General features: G+C 36.8%; 1 protein-coding gene across 3 annotated transcripts in view; it reads left to right on the top strand.

Annotated features, from left to right (window-relative positions):
* RETREG1 (reticulophagy regulator 1) overlaps positions 1 to 16,211 on the top strand; it is a 60,936-nt gene that overhangs the window by 43,181 nt on the left and 1,544 nt on the right. For all 3 annotated transcript variants that reach the window (XM_027663779.1, XM_027663780.1, XM_027663782.1), the window contains 5 exons: positions 7,633 to 7,759; positions 9,671 to 9,755; positions 10,952 to 11,089; positions 12,861 to 12,925; positions 14,070 to 14,196. In XM_027663779.1, coding sequence (XP_027519580.1) covers positions 7,633 to 7,759; positions 9,671 to 9,755; positions 10,952 to 11,089; positions 12,861 to 12,925; positions 14,070 to 14,196 — 542 coding nt within the window. The remainder of the gene's footprint in view (positions 1 to 7,632; positions 7,760 to 9,670; positions 9,756 to 10,951; positions 11,090 to 12,860; positions 12,926 to 14,069; positions 14,197 to 16,211) is intronic.

Here is a 16,211-nt window from a genome sequence, read left to right as displayed (position 1 = left end):
TACATCAGAGTTAAATATGTGGCATTGGTCAATAGTCTGTTAGTCATACTAACATGTGAATTTCAATGAACAATAAGCAAAGAAACAGAGGCACAAATACTTCCTAGTAAGGCTAGTAGAAAAGCTAGGGATTGTGAAGATTAGGTACCCACTCATATCTTCTGTTTTGTTTTGTCATATGATCCTGGGTGGTAACAGATGAAGAGCAGTGAGGAAATACGTGGCCGAAGATAGAGGATTGAAAACAATTTAGCATAAGGAGGTATTTTCCCCCAGTAATTCTTTATCATCAGGTCCCCTATAGTTTTAGTGTAAGATGGTATAGTGTATTTTTTAAAAAAAATGGACAACTCATGAGGAATGATGGTCAAGAATGTATAAAAGGCACTGTGAATAATCAGTCCTGAAGTGGTGGAAGCACATGGCTTTAGGTGCTTCAAAGAGATACCAACATCATAACAATGTCTGTTGTTCTAATCGCCCTCGCCTGCCTATTATTGAAAAGGATGGTGGCCAGAACCTTTTATGACTTGAATTAAAATGGGAGAGAAAACTACATTCTTTTGGACCAGTTGATTTTGAACTACAGTTTTATAGTGCATGACCTTTCCCAGCATCTACTTGGGCTTAGAAAAATGAAGATCCAGTTTAAAATCAAATCTGCATGTTATTTATTTACTCAAAGCATGTTAATTTGTAATTATAGAATAATATTTGCTTCTTCTGCTAGTATTAGTTAATAAAATCTAAAGTATTTTATTTTCTTTTGTGATTGAATTCTCTGCATAAATGGAGGGAACAAGTTGTTAGCTCATACCAGGAACCCTCATTAATACAGTATTTCCTCAGAGTAAGGAATAACCTGCTCCTACAAAGTACATTAAAACCCTTTGAAAAGAGTCAAAATGAGGTTTTGCGCAGAAAGAGTTAAAGCCATCTTGTGATGTTATACAGAAAGTCGGTTTTATGTTTTTGCAGGTTAAAAGTGTTCTTTGGCACTTGAAAATCCAATTTTCCTTTTTTGTACAGCTGCCCTGCAACTCAGAGAATGCTCAGCTCATCTTTCCTAGCTGCTTGACTTTGAAAGACCTTGAACTTGGAGTATCCCAGCTGAAGAATGAGGAGGCTGTGAAGGAGGAAAATTAATTGATTTTTTGAAAAATGGTTAACAGAGTTGTCTTTGCAGGAGAAAAATAAATCCCAAAGAATTGCTTCCAACAGCTGGGCAGATCTGTTTAAAGTTCTGCAAATGGAACTCTATATTCCTATTGATTAGGAAGGCATTTCCTTACTTTTCTGAACAAATATAATGCAATAAAAATGTCTTTTTTATGTAACCAGTTTCTGTTACAAGCAAGAAGCTGACCGAGAAGATTCCAGTGCTTGTACTGTCTTGGTAAAAAGACAACAGCACATAGTAATAGCACTGCTAAACAGAAAACAAGTCTATAATAGTATTTACATGTCGGTCAAACACTCAGTTTTCATGCAAAGAGATGCTTTAAAAATTGACTAAATCATCAGTTTGCACTAATAGCACTTGACTATCAGATCGCATTGTGAATGACCTCAAACTGCAGTAGTAGCTGGTGTTCTTCTCGGGGGGCCGGACAGGAATTCTTCAAAGGAAGAGTTTCCCATGAGAGCTGGCCTACCAATTTGCTTACGAGAGTCTCTCTAGAGGAGCTGGACAATAAAATGCCCCAAATTTAGTTAGAGTATTTTGGTTCGTTTAGCAGGATATTCAGCAAAAGGTGACAATATTTACCATGCTATGTTGAGGAACTTGTGTACTGGAATTGCCTTCAAAAAAGCTGAAATTAACCAGTTTGAGTTTGGTCAGCTAAAGAAAGACAGTGCAGCTCCTTATTAAGACTTATAAGATGACTGATGTTATACCTGAATAGAAGAGATTAACACATTCCCTACAAAATACAGTCCTGGTAGTAATGGGTCATTTTCTAATTTTTTTTTTGTTTTTTAAGCAATCTGTTGGAAAAGATGAGTTCCCCTATCTCTTTGCAGAACACTTCAGTGGATTTTTATAAGAATAGGATTGCTTTCATTTTCAGAAAACTTTGTTCTTGACTGGTAATATAAGCAGTAGAACCACCTTCATTGATAGCATTGCTGATTGTCTAGCAGCACACCAGTGGTAAAATGTTCCCATGTCAGTTGAAGAAAAGAAAATATCATTATGACTTTAGTTCAACACACCGTGCAGGAAGTGTATAAAGTCAGGGATGAAAGGTTGCTTATATTATGTTTTGTTAAAAGTCAAGTATCCTGACTGGTCTGCTGTGCAGTCTGTTGAAAAAAGCACATCCAACCTTATCAAATGCTGATGATTTAAACATATTTCTTGTACAGTAATATTACCAAAAAAATCTTCTTGGTCAGGATATACAAAGGACGTGCATGTTACTGAAAACTGTGAAATAACATCTTTGTTTCAACTTTTTATTCCACATCTTCCCCTGAAAAAAAACAGTAACAGTGAATTGGACTGACTCACTGTTAATAAAAAGCACAAAACTGAAGTGTTAGATAATAAGGTCAGGAGAAAATACTTTAAAAGCTTGAGAAGCAATGTTGCACAGTATTAAAAATTACTTTAGATGTTACAAATAATATATTTGAACTACAGGAGATATGATAATTAGAAGAGATTTCTTAACTGGGAAATTTGTTAGCTGCTCTTTGAGGTTGATGCTACATTCTCCGGCTTTAATTTCAAAACAAGATCTGTGTGTATATCTTAGAGATTCCAAGTGTGTCCAAGCCTCAACACTGAAGGGATGGTCAATTGTGATCAGTTAAAGGATGTTTGCCATAGTACTACACATTGCTGAGCCTAAACTTGTACAGCACCTGCAGATTAGCAATGGGAAATAAAGTGCATATGGATATCTACAAGCTGGAGAGATTTCTATTAGAAAAGCTTGATAGAGTTTGTAGCAAGAAGGTTGTAGATGAAGGTTCTTCCTGAAGTCTGAGAACAGTTGTATTTGTGGATGCTTCCTGTATTGCTTTTTCTTTCAGTGACACAGCATCCTTTTGTAGAAGTCTTCGAAGCAAGCAGGATTTTACATGGTGCCCCAGTGATTCATTTAAATTGCAGGTCTTGTTGACTAGGTCATAGCCACATGACATAAATATAATTATTTTAGTATATTTAACGATTGCATAGGATCCAAAAGTGGCACAGGATAGAGCACGGTTCTCTATAATCACCTTTAAAATTAGCCACGTAAGTCATTAAGATGCTATGCTGTGAGTTCAGTGGTGCTGGCCATTCTGTCTTTCCACATAGTGCACATAACATCCACAAATTTGTTACATTGTGTTTCAATAAGGCTAATCAATAGTGCATTGTTTTCTACTACACAATTCAATAGTAGATTTTAGACAGTTTGCTATTTGCACTTTAATACACTTAACTGTAAAATGTGCTTTTTACACTATTTTATGTTTTGGAGAGAATAACTGCATCATTATGATCACTTCCCTCTGCAGTGAGGTGATTTCTTTCCTCATAGCAGAGACCTGTTGAAGCTCTGAAAAGGTAAACCTGCTTGATTGGGATTTGCTAACAGTTTATACTTTGGATTTCATTTGGTTAAATTTCATGCTGAACTCCTGGTTGCCTGTTTGTCCTTAGGTATCCAGTTCCCTTAAGTAACACCATTCTGTAAGTTCTAGATACACTTTGTAAAAAGCTACAAAATAGCCATATTACCTATTACTAGATTTATATATTTTTGGGAATGTAACTTTCAGCTCTTCCGCCTTGACTACTACGTTCTAAGTTACCCTTAAAATTACAGTCTGTACCGGCTTCAAGCATGTGTGGTTACAGTTGGGAAATCAAGAGGGTTTAGAAGCTCTATAATTACTAACTCTGTGTTTATGTAGGTGCAGTCCTTCAGCTCCAGCACATCACGGTGTACTCTGTCACTGCTGCAGTTCTGAGTAGAATATCTACAGGAGATACATATAAAACTGTATACACATAATTAAAAAAAATCCAGCACATCACGAAAAGATCTTTAAAGCAGTAACATGAGATCTGCTGACCTTTCTGAGAGAAATGTGATGGGGCTTTGCTTGAACAGATGTCCAGATATAAAATGAGAGCATGACACCATCAGTCATTTTTAGAGAATGTAACACCACTGACTGTTCTGGCCAGAGTTTGTGACTGTGATTGGTGGAAGCGTCTGGGCAGGAGTGTGTTTTGGGTAGGCTTTTTTGCAACTACCAGGCAACAGTGTATGTATTTGCTCAGTTGTAGAAATGAGGCCATAGGCAGTCAGAAAGATATGAGTAATTTATTTTCTTTCTGAACACCCTCAGTCTTAGTGACAGTAGTTTTAGAATGGAAGTGTAGCACTTCATATGAAACTCAGGATAAGTGATGGGACATAAAACTTTCTTCTAAGTTGTGCACGAAAGCCTTTAAGGTGTTCAGGGACAGCTGGCTGCTTATATCCCAAAAGGAGCACCTGGACAGGAGTACCAAAAGCTGTTTCGGCAGGAAATATAGGGTTCACATTTAAGTCATTTATTAGGGTACTGTAAGTTAACTCCACTAATATACCGGGACATGACATAACCTCTCTATCTTTGCATACACACTACTGTATGTTGTACAGACAGTTATATGATGGACCTCCTTTCTTTCTCACTCTCCCTTCACCAAGATCTCTGTTGCTTTCCCCTTGTTTGAACCCTCTGCTCTCCAGGTAACTCTGCAGTTCAAGTGGGCTCTGGAAAAGATGTCACCAGGGCTGGTAGTTGTTGAGAGATGTGAACAAGAAGAGGTAGCACATGCATCTGATTGTCACATTGAAGATCAGCAAGCTGACTTTCTTACACCACTAATTGCGTAAGAACAGAATAAGGCGTCAGAATAGTCCCTGGCGTTTCCTGCAAATTAGAAAACTGTGGCTATAGTAGAACTGACAAAGATGTCTTATGATTTCTTGTGGCTTACAAAAAACTGCCAAGTATTCTTTTGTGGAGCTCAGTTGAGGGTTTGCAGTATTTTTAAGCAAACTTCACTGGTACTTCACTGGTACCATCCACTCTTCTTACTTGTCTTCTTGTCAATGCACTACATGTGGACTATGGAACCAAAACATGTAGGGTTTTAGTTTAAATTTAATCTGAATTTCAGCTCATACTTTCAACACCTTGGCTAAAGAAAGCATTACTAACAACCCAGCAAAGCAACTCCAGAATACTTTCTGTACAAATGTGCCATTTTTCTGCATAATTTGTGTTTTTATTTTGAATTGTTGCTACTTATCCCACTGTGCCATATTACACCTTCACCTCTCTAATCTATATTGTCTTTATATTAGTGGTTAGCATATATGAAAATAGTTTGCATTATTATTGTAGTTTATGCTTTCATCTTCCCCCCCTCGGTTTTTGCTATTAATTTAAAATTAGTAAAATTACTATCTACAAATGTTCTAAATATTTCAAAGCTCTGATTTGATAGTAGGCATCAGGCTTATCTGGTTTTGCTCTGTGCTTCCCCTAACTTCGATTGTCAACCATTTTAAATAAAGGGTAGGAGTAAAAATCTGTAAAAGGATTTTGTAATTCAGAATACTGTCATAATAGGTTTTCAACACTGGAATAAACAGGCAACTCTTGAAATACTGATTAATGGTGCAGAATGGTTTACAAAAGCTGGAAGCAGTGCTTCTTTAAGGGGAGTAGCCTATCCTATAATAATAATTGCAGTTCCTGTAAGACAAAACCCTTGTATGCTACTTTTCTCAAGCAACTAAGTGTCAGAGATGATGGAAATTGAAATCTCTGTTGTGGATGGGACACAGATATAAAGTTCTGTGTAACTGTGCTGATCCCTCTGGCTGGTTTCCTGCAGTGATCTCCATGAGTTCCTTTATGGTTTTATTTACATCCTCTGTCGGGGTAAATACTTGCATACAGTGCCATGCATGGCTGGGAAATTGCAAAAGTCACCTAGTCCAAGACATGGGGACGTCACCCTATGTATTTGAGGTACGCTATTTTAAATAGTTCATTGTTGATTCTCAAAATGGGGAAAGAAATCTTTCAGCCTGAATGTTTTGTAATGTAAGAAGAAATCACATCACTGCAGCGCAATAAATACTAAAATAAAGTCAGGAGTTAGACACTGATATGAGTTTTGGACTTGAATGAGTTTTACCCCGTGTTTGAATTAGCAGTTTTTCTGTAGGTCACGGTGCCCTGGGCAGTGATGCTGTGACCACCCTGCACTCCTCTTGTCCCGTGTGATGAAGATCCCTGCGCTGGTCCTGGCGCTGCTGTGTCACCACCTGGTGGCGAACCGAATACAACCATGAGAAAGGGGAAGGGGCTCCGTGGGTGTGTAACTAGGCATTTTTGACTGAAATTGTTCTGACTTTTTACAAAAATAAGGCTGCGGAGATTGTGCATCTGATAGGAGTTGGAAGTTTGATCTGACAGTCTGTGAGTGTGGTGTTATTGCTGCACCAACAATTGTATAGCTGTTTTTTCCATAATTTAGATTTTGATTTATGTTGTAATTCAATCCACCCATGACAGAATGTTTACTTTTAAGGCAGTGATGCACAGGACATGTAATGGGTTATGTATCCCATAAAATAGCTGGGGTAGTTCATGGCTGACTTGCATTCACTGGAATTGAAGCTGTGTGTACTCAGCAGTACATTATGCAAAAGACAGCTGGTGTAGAATTTACTTCAGATTCTCAGTGTTTGCACAGTGGTTCATCCGTACTTTGTACCAGTTTGATTTGACACTGACTGGACCGTCTGTGTTATTCTTTTCATTTGTTGTTTCATAAACATCTTCGTTGTAGTTGTTTTGTCTACTCCACAAAGGTATACAATGTGACCATTTAAACTGGGTATTGTCTAAACTTATCAGCCCCAAATATGATAGATACATATACTTTCAAATGGGTTTCAGCAAATTCTTCAGTACAGTTTTTGGGGAGGGGGGAGTGTTATTTTATTGAAAGTACTGAACAGTCATAAGATAAGCTTTAGAAACAGTCCTTTCAATAAAATAGAAAAATTAAAATTCAGTAAGGAACTGAATCAAGACTGAATCAAGAGCAATTTTTTTTCTAGGTTGGATAACAATTTCATCATGATAGTTTGCAGAGCAAGACAAAAAATAGAAAAGAAAAAGCAGAAGGATTATATGCATGAAATTAAATGTGTTAATATGTATGGCCATCCTTTGGCAATGAAAATACTGTGGTATATTTTTTAAAGAAAAAATAATATTAAAAAACAAGTTTGGGGTTCATTTGCTTAATTTAGATGACAAACCCTTGAACTCGGTGTCTTTGTATGGCCATGATGAATAAGCAGTCATTTCTTTGGTAATTGCTTGTATGGAGACTCAGAATTGCTACTATTGAACAGATTATATTTTTTTAGCTTGAAAAGGTCAAATTAGCCTTATATAAAATATATTTAAACAAACACAGGTGTCTCTAGCATAGCAGCAACCGTTGGATTCCCAGAGGCTATGGCTTTACAACATGGTATTTTCAACCAGTTTCAACTTTCATATGAGCTGTAAACAAAGTTGGGTATTTTTGTTTGTTTTACTCAGCTGGAAAGTCATCGATTCCAGGCAAGACTACAGACCCAGAATAAATCAGTGCATTTCAGAAACACTGATGAATTTATTTGTATTTCTTCAAGAAATGTCCCACTTTAAGGAACAAAACCCTGGCAAGGTAAGCACTCCCAAGTGAGATTAACAGTTCTATATGGTTTAATAAAAAGGTGAAATAAATTTTAAAAAAACAAAGAAGCCTGCAAGCAGAAAAATTGAAAAATAAAATGCACATTCTGATACATTAAGTCATGAGTTTCTGCTAACTTTTTTGTGCTGTGGAGAACATGGGTAGGGAGTCAGTGAGAAAAGCTGTTCACAGTAAAGTTTATAGCAATACAGTCCTTTCCTGTGCAGCTGTTGGAACTTCACCAGTTATTCCATGGACTTTTTAAAGGAAATTTAAAACATAACAATTTAATAAAAACTTTAAAAAGAAAAAAAAGTCATATAGGCACGTACTTGAACATAAACATTTTTTTCCCCCTCAAATAACTGTAGTCTTCAGGAATAGCTGCACAAGTATTTAATGTAAGAAGAGAGTTCCTCATATTTTATTGTGATAACTTTTCTTCTATACACTTATAGTTGGTGGTTTTCCTTTTTTTTACTGGAAAGACTGAGCTGGAGAACCCAGTTCATGAAGAGGCAAGCAAGAATAAGGTTTTTTCCTTCCAGCTTGGAAGAATATCATTATTTGGTTCTAGTCAAAAGTGAAGCAGGTTTTTTTTCCCCAAAGAATAATATAAATAATGTAGAAGTATATTATGGCAATAGTAGATTTCATTTTTATATTTGTATTGCTAAATACAAGTTAAAAGGAGATTCGGAGGCTTTTTCTCCTCTTTTAATCTTGGTTAATTTTACCACAAAATCTTCCCTGAAAATATGCCATTCAGAATTAGCAAACAGAATGTATGTAGTACCACACTCAAATATTAGCAGTTTAGACTGAAAATACAGATGAGCAACAGGATGAAATATCTTTAAACAATGAATAAATTATACAAAGAGGAGTTATATGTTTGGACAATAAATAAATAAATATACTTAAAAGTATATAAATAGTATAGAAATAAATATACTTTGGAGAATAAATGTACTTAAAAGAGTTATGTATATAATGAAGTAAGGAAATGCAGTATCAGTATACACAATCCCATAATTCTGTCATGTGGTAACATGACACAGTAACTGTATGTTAAGGTATATCTAATAAGGGTTTAGAAAAGCTAATTTTGACAGCATGTTTTCCCTTCTTTTTCCTGACCTCATTCTCTAAGTCATGTCATTATTTTACTGCTATAATTAGAAGCAAATTAGGCAGTGATGCTGTGTACAGAATTTTTCTGAAATAGCCATTTTATTGCTGTTTAGCTCCAAAAGCAAATAGATTCTATCTGTAAACTTCCAACAGATTAATTCTGTACTCAGCATTGTGCTGTTGTGAAAGATGCACTGTATGTCTCAGTCACCACAAAGACCAAATCTTGAATTTTATATTGAAAATTCAGCTCAGTCTTGTCATTGACAGGGATGCTAGAGTAGCCAACAGGCATCAAGAGAATGCTTGCCAGCATATGAGAGAAAACAGTTTCACGAAGTAACACAACAGGGGAGAGAACTGTAGCTATAGGAAGGATGTTTTGATTTTGTAAGCATGCAGTAAGTATGTATTGTAATATTGCAATTAGTGAGTTGTTTTTCCTACATATAAACTGTTCAGTCTTTCTTTTTCTAATGAGGGTGAAGTTTCTGGTAATTTTAGCAATAGCCGTGAGCTTGTTAAACCTTCACAGTAAATGAATAAAAATAGCATGTTTTTATAATAGAAGAGGGGATGCATCCTAATTAGTCAAAATGGAATGTTTGATGCTTATTTTTACCAGAAGCTTTAAAAGTATTTCCCAGTTAAAATGAAAATCTTCGAATTCTAGTTATGATTTAGCATGAAACATTTTTCTTTTTAACAAAATTATCTAAACAGTTAAATAGTGAAAGTGTTAATGGTTAATTTTAATGTTTTTACCAGTTTTGCCTACTAGTCTGCAGCATATGTACATTTTTCACTGTCTTGGGAAGTTACATTCCTGGAGTTGTCCTCTCCTATGTCTTGTGTAAGTATAGTCTCTTTTTCAGTCATGATTTGTGTGTGTGGTTTCTTCATTATTTGATCTCTATATAGGAAGTATTTATTTATTTATATCTATTTTCACACACATACAAGTTTCCAGAAAACTCCAATCTCTGTGGGACAGGATGCTGTCCAGAGGGACCTGGGCAGGCTTGAGAAGTGGGCCCCTGGGAGCCTTAGGAGGTTCAACAAGACCAAGTGCGAGGTGCTGCACTTGGGTCCAGGGCAGCCTCCAGTATCAATGCAGGCTGAGGGATTAAGGGATTGAGAGCAGCCCTGCTGAGAAGGACTTGGGGGTGCTGGTGGCTGAGAGGCTGGACATGACCCAGCAATGTGCACTTACAGCCCAGAAAGCCAAAATTGTATCCTGGACTGCATCAAAAGCCGCGTGGCCAGCAGGTCAAGGGAGGAGATATACTCCACTCTACTCTACTGGGCTCTGATGAGGCCCTGCCTGGAGTACTGCATCCAGTTCTGGATTCCCCAGGAAAAAAAAGACATGAACATGTTGGATCAAGTCCAAGGAGGCCACCAAGATAATCAGAGGGCTAGAGCACTCTCCTGTGAAGACAGGCTGAGAGAGTTGGGGTTTTTCAGCCTGGAGAAGAGAAGGCTCCAGGGAGACCTTTTTGTGGCCTTTCAGTTCTTATAGGGGGCATATAAGAAAGATGGGGACAAACATTTTAGCATGGCCTGTTGCATTAGGACAAGAGGTAATGGGTTTAAACTGAAAGACGGTCAATTTAGATTAGATATAAGTAAGAAACTTTTAACAATATTTTGTCACAAGGAAGTCAGCTTACTATTTTTTCGGCATGTTGATTCCGGCACAATGTTGCATAATTATGTTTTCTCAGGTCGAGATAACAAAATCAGGCTAAGTCAAGATGATGATAAATGATATAAAGATCATAAATTGTACCTTACTGAAAAAAAAAAAATTGTCAATTGATAGGAATGCAATGGTATTTTCTGTGATGAGTAAGAATGGCTGTTGAAAACTGAATTGGACATTAACAGTTTGTCTGATATGGTCATTTCACAGTGCATTTTTATGTAAACTAATTGTATTATGTAAAATTAGTAGTTATCATATGCAGAGGCATTGTTTAAGCTTTATTAATTTCTTATACAGCGATATTTCAATGCAATTTTTCTCTGTCTTCATTTTTGTCACAGTATTGTGTGCCTTTTTGTGTCCCTTCCTTAAGTGCAATGAATTTGGACAGAAAGTGTACAGCAAAATTAAGGCTGTTCTGATGAAACTAGATTTTGGAATAGTGGAATATATCAACCAGAAGAAAAAAGAGAGATTTGGTGAGTAATTAATTATAGTCCCAAATATTGTATTTCTGTATGCAGAGAAAATTTTGTTCACTTTGCAGACAGTTTGGTTTGTCCTAAGAAGCCAGTTGTAAAAATATTTCTTGCTTTTGACCTTGGTACTGTTATTAGCTTTATAAGGGGTGACAGTGTATGTCAGACGTCTGGGTATAACAAAAATTACTATGGAGAGAAGCAAGGCAAGCTCTTCATACTTTATTAGATGTACTGCTTGTAATTTTCTGAAAAAACTTCTTGCTGTAAGCATGCAATGCTTGTAACTGTTTAGACAAGGCAAACTTACCCAGGACAGAGACTCACTTAAGGGTCTCAAAATAAGTGCATAACAGAATTTTCAATAAGAGACAAAACTCTCTTCTGGTATCTTAATCCTCCTTGGTTTCTCTCCCCACAGCAGAAAAAATTTGTTTTCTTCCTCAAATACTCAAAAAGCATTAAGAACTGCCATAGGATAGTAGCTACAAGTTAATAAAAATATTTAGGTGGAAAGGGGAGAAATCAATTTAAAACAAAATTTCAACTATCTCACCTGAAATTTTCCTAACATTGGAAACTTTGAGATTTTAAGCAATAAAGCTATTTCAAGAAAAATAGGTATCTGAACAATATTATGTTTAGTTTGTTTTTTTGTGCACGTTTGATAATTAAACCTTTGTAATGTAGTCCATTACTTGCAGGTAGCCTACCCTTTTTAGTTAGTTTACATCTGCTTCTAAAACATGCATTTCTTGTAACCATTAACCATGCAATGTGCTGTTCCTAGACCCAATGAGAACCACCGTCTGTCTTTTCCCCTTCTCTTATGTGTAATGTGGTAGTTGCCAGAAATAAGGAATAATGCATTGAAAATTTTCCTTCATGTGTTATTTTACATTGCTCAGGTTTTTTAAGTGAAACTGGCAGAGGAAGAGTTTAGACTTGTTTCATGAATTCCATAAGCCAGCACTGGGAAAATGATTGAGGTTAGATGCGTTCTTTCCTGCATCTTGCCCTGCAGTTTAATCTAATCCAGTCAGGGTCCCCTACCTTGCTTTGGCACTTGGGTTCACCCCATATGTTCACAAGCCCTTGTGCTGGCACAAGAGAGGAAAGAGCAAGTTGCAAAAAGAAGCAACCAAGAATACTCTGACTCTGTGTTTCGTTTCATATCGGTTTAAAAGATTCCCAGACAGAGGAGGTGAGATTTGTGTCTCTGCTCATCTGCGAAGACCAACATTCTCCCAGATTTCAGAGGGTTCTTTGCATATGACTGTGAATGCAGGGTAGCTGGGCACAAAGAAGAAGGGTTTAGTAGTGGATGAAGATTACATGCTATTATCCAGAAAATTGCATGTTCTAATGTAGAAGTAATGTGGTGGGATAACTACACAGCCTGTTCTAGCAATATGTTAACCTGTCCATTGTACCAGCAGTGGAGTTTAAAAGATAGACATTTATTGCCAGGACAGGTAACATGGTGAGCAACTCCTGAAGGAAGTACAATGCAGGTAAAGAAATTTGTTGGAATGCGTTTCAGAGCAACGTTATCTCTCCTGCTTTGGCTGCTGCACAACGTCTTTTGATAAGTATCCAGTCTCTCAGTCAGCCTTGTTTCCCTCACCTGAGTAGCATATTACGTTAAGGAGGCACTGCATCAGCAGGTGGAAGGTTATTGTGCTACACAAGCTGTGTGACAGAGAACACACACTGAACCTGGAAATCCATTGTCATGAGTAGGATAAAAAATATATTTTTTTTCTTTCAGAAACAGCAAAAACAAAACCCACAGAAGATGACAGTGAATTAGACATATCAGCTCTGTGTCCTAAGGTGACTTTTTTTCAGTCATCCCTGTCTTGCTTTTAAGATCAATATAGATAATGGGAGACTATCTAGATTACTGTCTCTGTTCTTCTGTGGAAGACTTTAACCTGTCCAGAAGGCTGTGTTCCTGAACTAAGCAGTATGTTTTAGAAGTGATTCATAGTCTCCATCTTTAGGCTTATGCTAACTGACTTACTGCATTTATGACTTCTGGCCTTCAAGGTAATGGTTTAATATGGCCTACTGAGCTAAGAATGTGTTTATTTTGTATTGGCTGTAGAATGATTAAAATATTTTAATATTTAATAGCAAAGGTGGTTATTTTTATTTGAAACAGTGAAATTGCAGTTAATGTTTATCAAATTAAAATGTAAAAGGGAAACATTCATAGAAACCCTACATAATTTGTCAGATACTTTTGTAATCACTTGTTTGTTAATTTTCAATGCTAGTGTAAATACATATATTATCTATAAATATCATTCTAGATATGTATTGGAACACTCAAATATCTCATTTTTCTCTTAGTACTCCAAATAACTGTATGGCAAAGGTTTTTCTATTATAATCAGAACACTGATTCATATAAAAAAATTCATCTTAATGGAAATTATTATGCAGTATTTGATGAGTAGTGTATAAAGCTTGACTTTGACAGTGATCACTCTGAAGGTGACTTTGTATTCTGGAAACAAAAAATCCCATGGGATATGTTTGTAGCTGACATAATTGAATATTGTTGGATAAATTAGGAAAGGATAATATTTTTCTATTTAACTAATTTTTTATGGTCTTACAGGCTGGTTTTTTTGATCCAAGTTTACTTGTTTCTTTACATTTATGCATATTTTGTACTTGCAGGCTCATTCTGCTTTTCTTACAGTAGGATATTACTGTCAGAATGAATAACTGGAATTTTTTATGCTTCTTTAGTATAATACAGCTTTCAGTGATTACAAAGAGGGATGCTTTACTTCTAGGCATTGTATACTATTATTTTCATGTTTCTACAAATAAAGCTTAAATAGGAGGCGATTCATATTGCTGTGGCATACAAGAGGGATTTTTTTCAGTATCTTAAGCGTTGGCTTCCTATAGTGTGACCTTTTTGCACGTAAGAATACCATGTATGGAACTTTTTTCCATGTAGGTCAGTCCTGCAGTCATTGCCAAAGAGCTGTCAGTGTCTGACACAGATGTATCGGAAGTATCTTGGACCGATAATGGGACCTTTAACTTATCTGAGGGGTATTCTCCACAGACAGACACATCTGATGGTATGTAATAGCTTCATCTGTCTTATCAATGAATTTCAGTCATGCAAGTTGCCTGAAAATTATTAGAGAATTTGAGGACAGAGGTTTTTTGAGTTGTTACTTTCCACCCTGAAATGAATTTAAGATTAATGTTAGTGTTTTGTATAGTTTTGGATACATTTTTTTTAAGAACTGTCCTCATCTTAAAAATAATAATGTACATCAGCAAGTGTCTAAATAAACCAGTAGTGCTGGGTAAGACCAACACACTCAATAGCTGCCAGATTTACCACTCTCTTCCACCAAACCTTTTAAGCAAGTAAACCTTTTAAGTTAGTGCCAATGCTTTTGTGGCTAAGCTAAACAAATAAAAGCTAAGGAAGAAAAAATGAATACTTTGACTTGTTAAACAGCCAATTAAGGAAAGTATGATTAGATCTTACTACTAGAATGCAAATGAAGAGAGCCAGCAATGAGCCTCAATTAGATGTGAAGACTAAGACTAGGAAAAGATTCTCAAGCACTTGTCTTGATCTTGACCAGATCAAAGTTTTTACTTTTTACAGTCCAAGCTGTCAGTTAGCACTTTGCCTGAATAAAGATTACAGACGACAGTAGTTTGGTTGTTACATACACATCTCTTATTATCTTAATTATCTTAATACCACTCTTATCTGTGGATCTGGTCCTCTGCCTACCTTGCATTTCTCCTAGAAAAATGTCACTGTAAATGACAAGAAGGGTGATACTACTTAGTGGCATTATACATGCCAAATTAGTAATTTAAATTATTTTCTTAATCTTTCAAGTTGTAAATAAGACAGCATTGTACGATCACAGAATCATAAGTTGTAAAGAGCAATTGTTGTTCATCTTACCTAAACTCCTATTCAAAGCAGGTTCAAAGCTTCTATTCAGAGCGTTATGAAGTTTCTCAGGGCTGTGACCATTTGAAATCTGAGCATCTTCAGTGGCAGAGATTCAGCACCTCCCTGGACTGCCTTTTTCAATATTTGCTCACCCTCACAATGAAAAATTTTTTATAGTGAGTCAAAATTTCCCATGTTCCAGATCGTATCAATTTACTCTTGTCCTTTTACTGTGCACTTTCTAGGAGATTCAAGCCCATCTTCTCTATACCTTCCCATTCGGTAGTTAAACTATCTGATTTCTCCTCTACCACCTACTCTTAGGGCCAAACAAAGCCCATTCTTTCACCATCTACTCATACATCCTGTTCTCCAACCCCCTAAATAATCATGATGGCCCTTCAGGGGACTCAGTCCTGTCTATCACTGTCTATCTTGGACAGGAGAGGTCAAAACTGGACAAAGTACATCAATGTGTACTCTCAGTTGCTGAATAGAGGGGGAAAATCCCTTCCATTGACTTTCTGCCTTCATTTTTGCTACTATAGCTCAGTAGTTGGCCTTCCTTGCTGGAAGGACATACTTGCTGTCCACAGGTCTTTTTCTAGAAAGCTGCTTTCTGTCTCATTGCCCCCAGCCTGTACTGCTGCACAGGTTATTCCATCCCAGATGCAGGACTTCACATTTGCTTTTGCTGAATGTCATGATCTTCCTTTTCAGCCTGTTCCTCCTGTTGAGGTCCCTCTGAAGGCACCCTGACCTCCAGAATATCAATACACCTGCTCCACAGCAGTTGCTTTCTGGCTGTGAACTTGCGGAGAGTACGCTCCGTCCTGTCATCCAAGTCATTAATAAAAACATTGAACAGTGTTTTGTTTCAGGACCTTTGACATACACTGATAACCAGCCTCCAGTTGCACCTTACAGTGTTGATCACAGCCTTTAACCTTGTCAGTCTGGACAGTTTTCCACCCGCCTTACAGTTCCCTTACCCCATTCGCTCACCAGTTTGGCTTTAAGGATCATGTGGGAAACTGTGTTCAAGGCCTTGCTAAGTGAAAAATAAACAGCATCCACTCTTCTCCTGTATGGAATATTTCAGCAAATGGGACATACACAAAAGTACAAGACCAAATGGGTTGCACCTAAGGACTGGCTCATCTCCTT

Source organism: Corapipo altera, unplaced genomic scaffold, assembly GCF_003945725.1.
Source record: "Corapipo altera isolate COAL_440 unplaced genomic scaffold, ASM394572v1 73, whole genome shotgun sequence".
NCBI classification, from domain to species: Eukaryota; Metazoa; Chordata; class Aves; order Passeriformes; family Pipridae; genus Corapipo; species Corapipo altera.
This window is presented reverse-complemented; position numbering and strand designations above follow the sequence as displayed.